Raw genomic sequence first — 12,873 nt, 5'->3', positions numbered from 1 at the left:
TCTCCACAGTACTGAGGAGCCGTGATGGCAGTTTGAAGACTAAGGTGATCCAGATTCAAGCCATGGTCTCTTCAATCACTTGTGTGTGAGAGAGAACTTTGTTTAGACAGAAGAAATGATGCCTTTGAGTTGTGGTGTTGGAGAAGAGTACTGAATAGCCTACAAACTGCCAAAAGAACAAAGATATATATGTCTTGGAGATGGGGAAGCCAGAGTCCTCCTTACAGGCAAAGATGGCAAAATTTCATCTCATCTACTTTGGATATGTTGTTAGGAGGGGCTGTTCCTTGGAAAGGAGCATGATGCTTGGAAAGGTAGAGGGCTGGTGAAAGAGAAGAAGATACTCAATAAAATAAATTGATACAGCAATGGCCCCAAGTATGTCAGAGATGATGAAGATGGCACAGGATACTACAGATTTCAGATCTGTTGTTTTTACACTAACTCAATGTCACACACCACCACCACCACCTAACTTCTTGATATTGGTTGAAGTGCGTTCTCTCTCTCTCTCTCTCTCTCTCTCTCTCTCTCTCTCTCTCACACACACACACACACACACACACACACACACACACCACACACACAGCCTCCTGGTGACATTGGACCCTAGGACATATTTACACAGCTTTCAGATGTGTACATAATTTAGACTACTCAACACACAGATTAAAGGAGTATGGATTAAGGATACAACTCTTACAAACATCTTTTCGGATTTTAAAACATGCAGTGCTCCCTTGTTCTTTCTGGACAACTGCTTCTTGCTCTACAAATAGTTTTCACATCAGTGCAATTAAGTGTTCTGGAATTCCCATTCTTTTCAATGTTATCTATAATTTGTTATGATCCACACAGTCAAATACCTTTGCATGGTCAATAAAACACAAGTAACATTTCTGATATTCTCTGCTTTCAGCCAAGATCCATATGACATCAGCCATGTTATCCCTCTTGCAATGGCCTCCTCTGAATCCAGCTTGACTTTCTGGACAAGGCCGAAATAATCATCTGTCTCTTACCCATGTGTCTCCTTCCTGGTCTGTAAACACCCTGGGTCTTGATAAGTCTGGTTAGTTACCCAAATCAAAGAAAATCTATAAGCAAGATGTATGAGGACCTATTTTTAGCATATTTCTATGAAACAAAACTTTCTTTTCCTCCAACTTGTATAAGTTTTTAAAAAGCTGTAGCCAAATTTTCAGACACTTGACTAGCAAAAAAAAAAAAAAAAAAAAAGCTGTAGCTGTTTTGGTCTCAGGTGGAACTATTACTTACCTAGCTAAAAAAATTAGACCAGGTGAGAGAAATTAGAGAGGATGATGTCTGAGCTACAGAAGTTGTACAGGGTGTAGTGATTTTAAAGGTCCTTAAAAGAGCCATTTTTAGTGTATAGCACGTGTGGAGGCCCTTGGAAGAGCCATTGTTCAAAATAGTCCTGTGAACTGAGGAACCATTCTTAGAGCACAGAGCCAAGAGGAAAGGTGAGGAGACAGGAGTGAAGGTAAAAGTAAAGGCACTTTTATTAGAAATTATATGAAAGAGAAAGGAATAGGTCTCCCTCTAATCAAATAAAGTAATGGAGAGGACTGCCACTGGGGCCCGGGGTTAACCTGGCTGGCTCACTTCCTCATTTGGGCATACATAGGGCTTCAGTCTGGGCCAATGGGATGAAGTGTGAGAAGTTCAAAATGTGGGAGGTGGTTCTAACGCTTGTTCTTAACATAATTGGTCCAATGATAAGTTTCCCATGTGCCTAAAACACTAACAAGGTTGTTTCCAAGAAAAGTGATCCAACAGAATGTAGGAATTACCAAGCATATCACATGCAAGCAAAATGTTACTCTTTCTTTGAGTCTGTCTTTTCTACACATGTCAGGACTTGATTTCAGTGCTCTCTGTTCTCTAGTTTTGATTCAGCAGCGACAGGTTTTAGCTACTTTGCTTGATTCTTATCTTTCACCAGCTCTTAACATGAATTTAATCTGGTCTTAGCTACTTTCCCTGACTTTTGTCTTTAACATGACTTATTCCTTGCTTACGATGTCAGCCTGGAAACTAAGGTGCGCCTGATCCAGGCCATGTTCTTCGCAATTACTTGATATGCATCAGAATAGAAAGAGAATTGATGCCTTTGAGCTGTGGTGCTGGAGGAGTATTGAATATACCATGGACTGCTGCTAGGAGAACAAACAGGTTCATCCTTGAGAGGGTGAAACCGGGCTGCTCCTTGAAGGAAAGGATTCTGAAACTTCGTCTGACAGAGGAACATCATGCTTGGGAGGGTGGAGGGACAGTGCAAGAGAGGAAGACCCTCAATGAGATGGATGGATTCAGTGACTGGGGTAATGTGGGTCAGTGTGTCAGAGACGATAAGGTTGGCTCAGGATAAAGCAGAGTTCAGAGCTGTTGTACATAGGGTCACTGCAAGCGACTCAACAGCCCATAACAGCTACCACCTTGCTGATGACCTTTCCCCCAGCCTCGCCTCTTTCCCCCTGTGTTGACCTTGACAGAGCTGTGCAGCTTGCGGCTCCTCATAGCCATTTCTTTACTTTGTCTTTTTGATAAGTGTTCTGAATAAAACCTCTTTTCTTGGCTTTTGGCAACTTCAGTGATTCCTCTCCCCCCCAAAATCAACAAACAAAATCTTTATTTCTTCCCCCCTTTTATTAAAAAAAAACACACACAAATGGAGCATTGGAAACAAACTGGGACCTTAGACCTCTGGATCTGGTGAACGTTAAGCAAAGTAGCCCCAGAGAAAGAGGGCACAGCTAATGCAAACAATGAGACTGATGTCCAGGAGAGTCTTCACGGCGGGATTTTCTTCCAAAGATGCCATGACAGGTTCTGCTTTGCTCACAGGCTTGTCCGTGTCTTTGTTGTCCATTCCACAGAGCCACAAGATGGCTTTCACCACTTTGGACTGCTTTGGTGTCTCAGCATCTGAAAAGGAGCAACCAAAGAAAGGTCATTGAGGTGGACTGTGTCTTCCAGAGATGGAGGAGAAGACCAGCGTGTGTTACAAGCACTATGACAAGTACTTTATAATCTTTCTTGCCTAGTTCTGAAAGTATGTTGACCTGATAAATTTAGATAAATTGAGAGGCTCAGAGGGTTAACTAATTTGAGCTATTTATTACACAGCTGGTACGTAGTGGCAGAGGTGGGCTTAGGATCTCTCCATCTAGTTCTTTCATTACCTTCAACGAAGCTGAAGGGGGATGACTAGTCTTGTAGGAAACTCTCCATTCAGAGCTGGAGTTGCAACCCAAATGTCTACAGAACTGGATGGTGGTGTCAAGGAGAGCAAACGAGCCTATTTAAACCTATGATGACACATACATGTGTTGTATTTTGTAAAATATTCCCTTATTACAAGTGAAGATGGAAATCTGGAATAGTATGTCAAATTTCCCAGTTTTTCATTGTTAACTCACATTTTATTAAAACAGTAGATGAAACCAAAATGCAGGGAGGTTAAATGAATGGCTTTAGTCAGCACCCAACAGATGTCTGCTACTCTTTATTATCCAACGGAAATTTCTGCTAAAACTTAGTAAAGAACCTTCTTGACGGGTTGGAGAATATGGAAGGATGAAACTTGGGAGACAGAGTTGCAAATTCCAAGCCTACCCACCTCGTCTAGCCTAAGACTTGATATGCTTTTAGATTTTAAAGCCCATAAGAAGCTTGGAAGCAGGAGTGGCATCCATTTCTGAAATAACTTCCCTCCAGAAACTCTATGAACTTGGAGAAACTATGAAAGTTATACGAGTGTTCAAGTTTTTTGTTCATAGGGTTGCTAGTTGTCATCTATGACTCGACGGCACTCAACAACGACCGTAGAACTTTAAGAGCACATGATTTGCAGAAAGCTGCAGCCTGCATTAAAGTCTGTCTTCTAAACCTTAACCTAAATCTAGATGCTGCATTAAATCCTCTGAACTTTCAAACTGCCAACATAATCACAACATTGCCAGAATGATTCAAGAAAATTGCATTAACATCCATACAAAAAGGGCTATAGAACTTGCCCAGACATTCCCATAAGAGCCATTCTATTAATATTGGGTCATGTGCATTAACATAAAGGTCACTCCATTTCCCCTCCTTTCACCTTCTCCTAGACCAAGGAAAAACCTCCCTGTCTATGGAGAGTAGAATCTTTTATCAATAAACACTTGTCTGACCAGTTGTCTCTGAAACCTTGCATGAAAGATCTTGTTGTTGTTGTTATGTGCCATCAAGTCATTTGTGACTCATAGTGACCCTATGTACAACAGCCCTAAACCCTGCTCTACCCTGTGCCAATCGCATTGCCTCTGACACACCCATCCCGATTACCCCAGTCACTGAATCAATCCACCTCATAGAGGGTCTTCCCCTCCTGCACTGTCCCTCTACCCTCCCAAGCATGATGTCCCTCTCCAAGGACCTGTCTCTCCTTACAACATGCCCAAAGTATGTCAGACGAAGCCCCAGAATCCTTGCCTCCAAAGAGTAGCCTGGTTTAACCCTCTCTATGATGAATCTGTTTGTTTTCTTGGCAGTAAAGAAGACTTGTATCTTAAAAATAGAATTTATATTTTAAGTATAAATTATTATAAAATTATTTAAATTATTTCTTAATATTTCTAAATTCCATGAAATATATATGTATAAATTACAGATATGATTCTGCCAATCATAATATGAAAATCAAAAGAGTTTAATAATAATTAACGAAGGTTTGTAAAACCTTTGGCCTCTGGTAGCAATTACTCTGATGACAAGCAAGCCTATTTCCCACTTGTCTTTCTCTCTTTATTCAATATGTCGAATAAAAAGACTCAATCTGCCAAATAAGGGAGCTCTGCTGATTTAGTGGTAAGGATTTGCTCTGCCACCCCAAAGGCAAGAAGTTCAAATCCATCAGCTGCTCTGTGAAAGAAAAATGGGCACTTTCCTCCCATGTGATTTCCTGTCTCTGAAAACCACTGGGGAGTAAGTTAGAAGTCCTTCTCAACTTGATGGTACATCATGACCACAATGCCAAGTAAAAAATAGTTAATACGCCAAATAAAAATATTGACTACTGTGACTATGTTATGTGGTTTTTTCCCCCTACAGCATAGATATTAAATTTCTTCTTGAGCACACAATGTATCTTGAGGCCGTGCCTATATGGAAGAGAGAGGTGACTCACAGTTGGGGGGTTTGGACGTGTTTTCTTGAACCATCTCAATTTGGATGGTGGTGTTACAACCTTCCGGTGTTCCATTCTGAGGGATGGTAAGAGGCGAAGGGGGTGCCTGTTGCTTCTGGACGACAGGGTCATGGCGAGTAAACCAGGTAAGGCGGCTGACCTAAGGGACAAGATGAAGCGTGAGAGGGGAGGGTCTGCCACTCCTTTCTCCCATCCTCTGCTCAACTCCAAGCCCAGCCTTCACGTCTGGATGGTCCCATCTCTCCTTCTCACTTCATCCTCCAACACAGCTCCTTGCTTCAGCTCTCTGTACTCTTAGAAGCAATGGGCATTTCCTCTGTTCAGTCCTCCATATTTCTTCAACAGCCTTAATTCTCATTTTGGGTCCTGACCCTCCCTCATTCTAGTCCTTAAGGTTTATCCTAAGCCTTTAAGTATCTGATGATCAGCCATTTAGCTAACCCATTCCTCTGGGCTCATATGATTAATGGTTAAGTGATCATGACTTGATCAAGGAGGACACAGAACTTTATTGGAGACATTATGACAAAAATATCCATGCTTTGCTTAAATGAGAAGCTGTTGATCTTCCATGGAGCCTGAGGATAGAAGCAGAGGTGAGAGATGGATTCCAGAAACTCTTTCTGAGTCTTATATCAAAATGAAATCAATTTAGTGGCTGAGGAGTTGATTTTGATTCTTGGCCATACTGGGCACATCAGAGTAGAATCATGCTCCATGGGGTTTTCAAGGGCTTTTTTTTTTTTTTAAGTAGATCCCCATGACTTTCTTCGGAGCCACCTTTGGGCGCATTAACTGACTGTACCATCGAGGTTTCTGTTCTGAATCAAGCTGCCCCTAAAGCTTAATTCTGGATTTTTATCTTTTTGAACCATCAGTTCTTTCTGCTTAGACCAGTTGGAGCCAATGTTCTGTCTGCTGCAAGAAAAGGAAGGAGGGAAAAAAATACAATCAAACCCAGAGGTACCATCTCCTTGGCGGGTGGCTCTGTGAACCAGCTGACGGTGACCACGGTGACCAAGGTGACCACGGACAGAATGATGGATAAGTAGAGGTAGTGTATGTTCTTCACCACTGCGGGGCGCTCATCTGGCTGGTCACACCGAGGCTCCACATAAATAAAGTCCAGGACCAGTCTGACAAATCCTATCAGCAAGCCCACGATTAGGCCCGAGAAGGCCCCCTGTAAGCAGAGCACAACCATCTCAGAGACATCGAGGACTGGAGGGTTGCCAGTTCAAGTACCCTAAAAACCCAAGAAGCTGTCTCCAAAGCTACTTTCTGACAAAGCTGGGGCCAATGGTTCTAGAAGTTCTGGAGCTGATTCTTTCTCTGTTACATGTAATTGATCATTTACATATTGTTTGTTCATTCCTTGTTAATTCAGTTTACCGTCTTAATGACAAAGTGTATCTATACGCTTCTAAGAACCCTCACTGCTTCCCTTCCGCCCTCTCCCCCGCCCCCCTCCCCAAGATCAGGTTAATATGCTTCCTGGATCTTGCTTCAAATAATTTCACCCTGGATCTCGCTAAGAAGTTCACCTTTCCCACTGACTCCCAGGTGAAGTTCATCCTCTCTAGCCCTCTCTACTTCCACCCTCCCTCTACCCTCAGGTACTGGGAAATGAGAGGCAGTACTTGGTTCTTGTATGGGGAGCGGGCGCATCAAGAGCTACCTTTTCATTGGTCCGCTTCCAGAAACATCCCATGATGAAGACCACAGCCACGGGTGGCTGCAGGTAGGAGCTGATGGACTGGATGTAGATGAAGAGTTGGCCGCCCTGGCTGGCTTGAACCACAGGAATCCAGAGGATGGAGACCAGCACCAGCACCAGCACAAACACTCTGGTGCAGTGGGAGAGAGAGTCCCGTCAGTATTGCATTCCCTGGGGCCTTTTCATTGTGCCTAGACACACAACCACGTTCTTTTCTTTCTTTTTTTTTTAATTTTTTTATTAATCACTTTCTTTTTTAACACTGAGAAGAATTTTCTTGTAAAAAATACAACTTACACATAACACTGTGGCACAAATAAAATTTTATTAAGGAACCGATAGAGGGGCAAGAAGAATTTACCTATGATATATAAATCTATGTAAAATAAGCTTCAATACTCTGCCAATCAAAATAGAACTATTTTCATAGTGATAAGAAGCGCGTTACAATCCCAAAGGCAGGCGGTTCGAATCCACTAGCTATTCTGTGGGAGAAGGATGGGCAATCTCCTCCCGTGCGATTAACTGCCTCTGAAAACCCACTGGAAGGTCAGGTATGTGGTAGCCACACCCTGGTGCTTCAGGTAGCAATTGAACCCAGCTCTCCTGCATAAACGGTGAGAATTCTACTATTGCCTTCATTGTAAGTGCACAATTAAATGATTTTTAGTTAACTTTATAGAATCAGGCAACTATCACCACAATTCCATTTTGGAATATCCATCATTTCAAAAAGTTCCTTCAGCTTAGGGAGTTCTGGTGGCCGGCTAGATAAGGAGTTGTGCAGTTACCCCAAAGGTAAATGGTTTGAAGCCACCAGCTGCTCGTTGGGAGGAAGATGAACAATTTCCTCACATGCAATTTGTGTCTGTTAGGTGCTGTCAAGTCCAGTATGACTCTTAGCAAGCCTATAAACAAGAGACTGTCCTATTCTGCACCATCTTCATCATCTCTGACACACCTGAGCCCACTGCTGAAGTCACCATGTCTATCTATCTTGTTGGGGGCCTTCCTCTCTTTTGCTGACATTCCACCTTTCAAGTATAAGGAATAACCTCTTCTAACAACATGCCCAGCTATTCCTGGGGCCTTACTTTTGCCAGTGTTTCCAACACAGCTTGATCATCTTTCTTTACCGTTGGCTCTTGTTCATACGATACTTCCTGAAATTTTTCAGTGTCAACCAATTTTCTTTATTTCATTCTCTTTATTTTTATTTCAACCAATACTTTTTGGAATAGTGACTCTGTATTCCTTCCATCCTTGATGCTTCTTGCATCATTCATGATTTTGCCCACAGAATCTTTCAGTATCACAACTGGACACTTGAATTTGTTTTGAAGTTCTTTCAGCTTGGGAAATGCTAAGCGAGTTCTTCCTTTTTGTTCTCTGACTCAAAACTCTTTGCACATTTCATGATAATACTTTGCTTTGTTTTTTTCCAATGGATCTTTGAAATCTTCTGTTCAGTTCTTTTACTTTGATATCTCACCCCTTTGTTTTGGCTTCTTGGTGATTACATTAGCAATTGTCTTATTTTCTTCTGACATCCATTTTAATTTTTTCTTTCTGTCTTTGTAATGACCTCTTGCTCTCTTCCTTGATGTCATCCCACAGTTCCTGTGGTCTTTGATCATTCTTGATCAATGCCTCAAATCTATTCTTTAACTGATTTTTAAATTCAAGTGGGATAGACGTAAGGTCATATTTTGGTTCTTGTGGATTTCTTTTCATTTTCTTCACCTTCAATTTGAACTTGCACATGAGAAATTGTCTGTTTCACAGCACTTGGCCTAGTTTTGAATGTTTTTTACACAGTGTCTGAAAACCCACTGTGAAAAACCACAGTGTCTGAAACTCAGTGGCAATGAGTTTGAAGATTTTTGTTTTGTTTTCAATTTATTCCTGCCCTCACTTCATACCACAAGCTAAAAAGTATCATTTCATAGAAATAGTGTCATGCAATTATGGTCTTTTATAGCTGGCTCTTTCACTCACCGTAGTATTTTTGAGGTTCACCGATTTAGCTTTAGTTTTAGTTTTTAGTTTAGTTTCAGTTTGTCTCAGTGAGACAGGTCAGAAGCTGGTGGGACTCCAAGAGTGCCAAAACCTTTCTAACCATCTTTCTAACCATGCTTTGTTTCCTTGTGACTCAAACCAAATGGCGGGAGAACATTCTGTGTTTAAAGCATAGGGAAGCTAAAACCCACACCGTGGAACACAGAACAGCCCTGCCTGCAGGCTTATGTTTAACTAGTTTCCCAAACAAGTCTCCTATCAATGGTGTAATGCCTTGTACTGAAATACATGAGTGACCTTCCATGAGTGGAGAGAAAGATGCAGTTTCCACAGCAGGGCTTGAACCAGCACTGAAAGGAGCTACACGTGCTCAACATCCCAGACTAAGTCTTGCCAAGCAACCCCAGAAACCTTTGCTCATAGGCTTTGTCTTGCATGTTGCTTGTACATGCACCTCCAGAATCCCCAAATTTTAATGAATTAACATGATATCCTTTCCCACTTGAAACCCTTTCTAAATATTTAAAACCCATTGTTTGGAGAGACAAGCCAGAGTTGGTACAGTGTCGCTTAATCTCTGCTAATGAGCTACTTCTGCTAAATAAAGCTTTGCTCTTGTGGAACCACTCAGCCTCTGCCGACCACTCTTTCCCCTCTTCCCCCTATTTTGAGGTATTACACTTTATTTACTATGATGTTGGCAAAAGAATAACTATCCCATGAACAAGGCCACTCTTGGTCAATAGGGGACAAAGACCTTACTTTGGAATAATTCTCAGCCTAAGACCGTTATTCCAATGCCTTCAATATTTCATTCTTTATTATTATTAAAAAATAATCTACATATCCCCTATCCTTCATCAATTGGTGGATGTCTGGATTATCTCTACTTTGTGGGTTTTTTTTGTTTTATTTACTTTTTTTTAAAATTAATAATACTGCTTTGAACATTTGCATACAAGTCTTTGGGAGACCATACAGTTTAATTTTTCTTGGGTACATATCCAAGTGCAATTTCTGAGTTTTATAAATTTATATTTTACCCCTAAGAAACTGAGAATGGTTTTCTGAAGTGATCAAACCATTTTACATTTCCTCCAGCAATGAATGAGAGTTGCAGCTTCCCTACTTTGTGATTTTTAAATTATAGTTGTTCTAGTCAGAGATTATATCATGAGTGGGATTAAGCACAGCAGATATCAAGAGGATGACACAGGATCAAGCAGTACTTAGTTCTGTTATAAATTGTTGTTGTTGTTGTTACATGCTGTCAAGTCACCTGCGACTCATAGCAACCTTTTATGTACAACAGCCCTGCTCTATCCTGTGCCAATTGTATTGTCTCTTACACACCTACCCCCATTACCCCAGTGACTGAATCAATACATCTCATCAAGGGCTTCCTCTCTTGCACTGTCCCTCCACCTTCCCAAGCATGCCATCCCTCTCCAAGCACTGGTTCTGCCTTGCAACATGTCCAAAGTACAGAATCCTTGCCTCCAAGGAACAGCCTGATCTCACCTTCTCTAGGATGAACATGTTTGTTCTGCTAGCAGTCCATGGTATATTCAAGACTCTTCTCCAGCACCACAGCTCAAAGGCATCAATTCTCCTTCTATCATCCATAGTCATTGCCCAGCTTTCTGATGCATAATAATTGTGAAGACCATGGCCTGGGTCAGGTGCACCTTAGTCTCCAGACTGACATCTTTGTTCTTCAGTACTTTGGAATAGGGTCATTATAAATTGGAGTTGACTTGGTGGACTTAATAACAACAAAAGTCAGTACGTGGCAATAGTTTCACTCCTTCATGACCAAAAGTGTTGAATATCTTGTACTCTTTAGCCATTTATATACTCTCTTTGGTGAAATATCCAAATATTTTGGTGGTTGTCCTGGTTTTCAATTTTGAGTGTTCTTCTTACATTATAGATACAAGTCTCTCTCTCTTTTTTTTTTTAAAAAAAAAGGTATAATAGTAAAGGTCAATTTATTAGAAAGTTACTTCCTTAAAGGGATGGACCTCCCTCCTTGGAAGGAAATATGGAGGAGTCTTTTATTAGATATATAAAGTTTATAAATATTTTTTGTCTTTTTATTTTCCTAATAGTACCTTTAAAAATGTTTATGAAGTTATAGGTGTTTTTTAAATTTTTATATTAACAGGATAGGGCAAGGTTCTGATTGCTTGTTCATAGGGTTGTTATGAGTCATGTTAGATTTGATGTCCCCTCACAATAACAATCTCTGTACTGTGATTTGTGGGAACTCTTTCCCACAACTGAAGGCTGAGAGGGGGTGTGCCTTGTCCTATTTGCATTCAACTTCCATATGAATTATGGGTCAATCATTTCTGACATTTGCCTTTCCCGCATTTGACGTGAGAACTTTGCAGGACCCTTGCTGTGCTCCAGACACTGCTCCCTTCCATCTCTTTATCCCTCAGGTCCCAGCCCATGTTGGTTGGTCCTCCTCTGAATCTCTCATCTCCTGACTCCCTCATAATAACACTCAGTAGGGTTAAGAGAGCTTGCTTATTTATCCTTCTCCAGTAGCTCCGTGTAGGCAAGACTTCTTCTCCCCACCACCCATTGTTCTTTGGCCAGTACCTGGCACATTGTCAGTGCTCATGGAGAAGTTGGAATGTTTTGTGAGTTAAATGAATAAGTTATTTATGGATGGAGTCCTAGTTTTCCTCCTCTTTTTTTATCAGAGGAGGCAGAGCCTGCCTGAGGAATGGATGTAGCTCTTTCCCCTTACCTGCCCACAATCATGAGCTCCTTCTCAGATGCCTTAGGTCGGATGTGATTCCAGAGGTCCATGGTGAAGATGATGCTGGCACTGTTAAAGATGGAGGTGAGGGAGGACATGAGCGCCGCCACCATCACAGCCATCATGAGCCCTCGGAGCCCTGGGGGCAAAAGGGAGGTCTATGGGCCTTAGATGTTTTTTTCTGTCAACAGTTGCTACCTTTATCCTCCATTTCTTCACCTAGGCCCAAGGTGCAACTCTGAGGAGGAAGGAACACAAGGACTGGGAAGAGTCGAGGGAACCTGAGAGAGGTGGGATGGGCAGAGCCTGCTGTGCCAGGGTCTGGGCTGTATTTCTGAGTCTTGGATTGAGAGCCAGCAGCCCTTCCATCTCCGCCTTCAGGTCAGACATCAACCAAATCCTTTCTGATTGCTTTAAGGGACTCGATTTAAGAGTGAGAAGACATTACCTGTGGGCAGAAGCTCCAGCACAAGTTTGGGATATGCGATGTCAGAGCAGCCGGAGGGATTGCTACAGACTTTCTGGCAGATTTCTGGATCTGCACAAGCCACTTGGTCTGTGAAGAAAGCACCATTTCCGAGTTAAGAACCTATGCACATGACCTACCACAAACCAGCACTAGCAGTTGGGTATGAATGACAAGAACTTGAGATGTCATTCTGGAGAGTGGGATCCTTGTAGTGGACCATCTATCCAGCAACTGCCCATAACACATGTGTACTGCAGGAGGCAGTACAGTGCAACTTATCTTAATAAGCTTTGGGAAATAGGAAAAACCACAATCTACACCCAATAGCAGAATGGACAAATAATATGTGGCATATTCATACAGTGGAATATTACACCGCAACAAAAGAAAAGAAAAATAATTTAATTACTGACAACATAATTTAAGCTCAGATGAAAAACAAAGATGCCTAAGAAAACCTTTTGAGATAGTATAAATGATCTACAGTTGCTATGCCAAATAACTTTCTATAATTATGGAAAGAGATGAAAAGGTGAGGAAAAATGGAGTTGCTTTCATAGCTAAAAAAGTCATTGCTAGATCCATCTTGAAGTACAATATTGTCAGTGACAGGATAATATCTATACGCATACAAGGAAGTCCAGTGAATACCACTATCATTCAAATATATGCACCAACAACCA

General features: G+C 41.5%; 1 protein-coding gene across 1 annotated transcript in view; it reads right to left on the bottom strand.

The window, feature by feature from the left end:
* Positions 1-2,743: 2,743 nt before the first annotated feature.
* Positions 2,744-12,873, bottom strand: part of SLC5A11 (solute carrier family 5 (sodium/inositol cotransporter), member 11) — a 79,035-nt gene continuing 68,905 nt past the window's right edge. Inside the window, exons 10-15 of the mRNA XM_006902047.1 lie at positions 12,170-12,277; positions 11,710-11,860; positions 6,891-7,059; positions 6,180-6,395; positions 5,192-5,351; positions 2,744-2,949 (exon numbers count right to left, since the gene is read on the bottom strand). Of these exons, the coding sequence (XP_006902109.1) occupies positions 2,744-2,949; positions 5,192-5,351; positions 6,180-6,395; positions 6,891-7,059; positions 11,710-11,860; positions 12,170-12,277 (1,010 nt within the window). The remainder of the gene's footprint in view (positions 2,950-5,191; positions 5,352-6,179; positions 6,396-6,890; positions 7,060-11,709; positions 11,861-12,169; positions 12,278-12,873) is intronic.

Source organism: Elephantulus edwardii, unplaced genomic scaffold, assembly GCF_000299155.1.
Source record: "Elephantulus edwardii isolate Elephantulus edwardi_28Jun2011 unplaced genomic scaffold, EleEdw1.0 scaffold00361, whole genome shotgun sequence".
NCBI lineage: Eukaryota > Metazoa > Chordata > Mammalia > Macroscelidea > Macroscelididae > Elephantulus > Elephantulus edwardii.
This window is presented reverse-complemented; position numbering and strand designations above follow the sequence as displayed.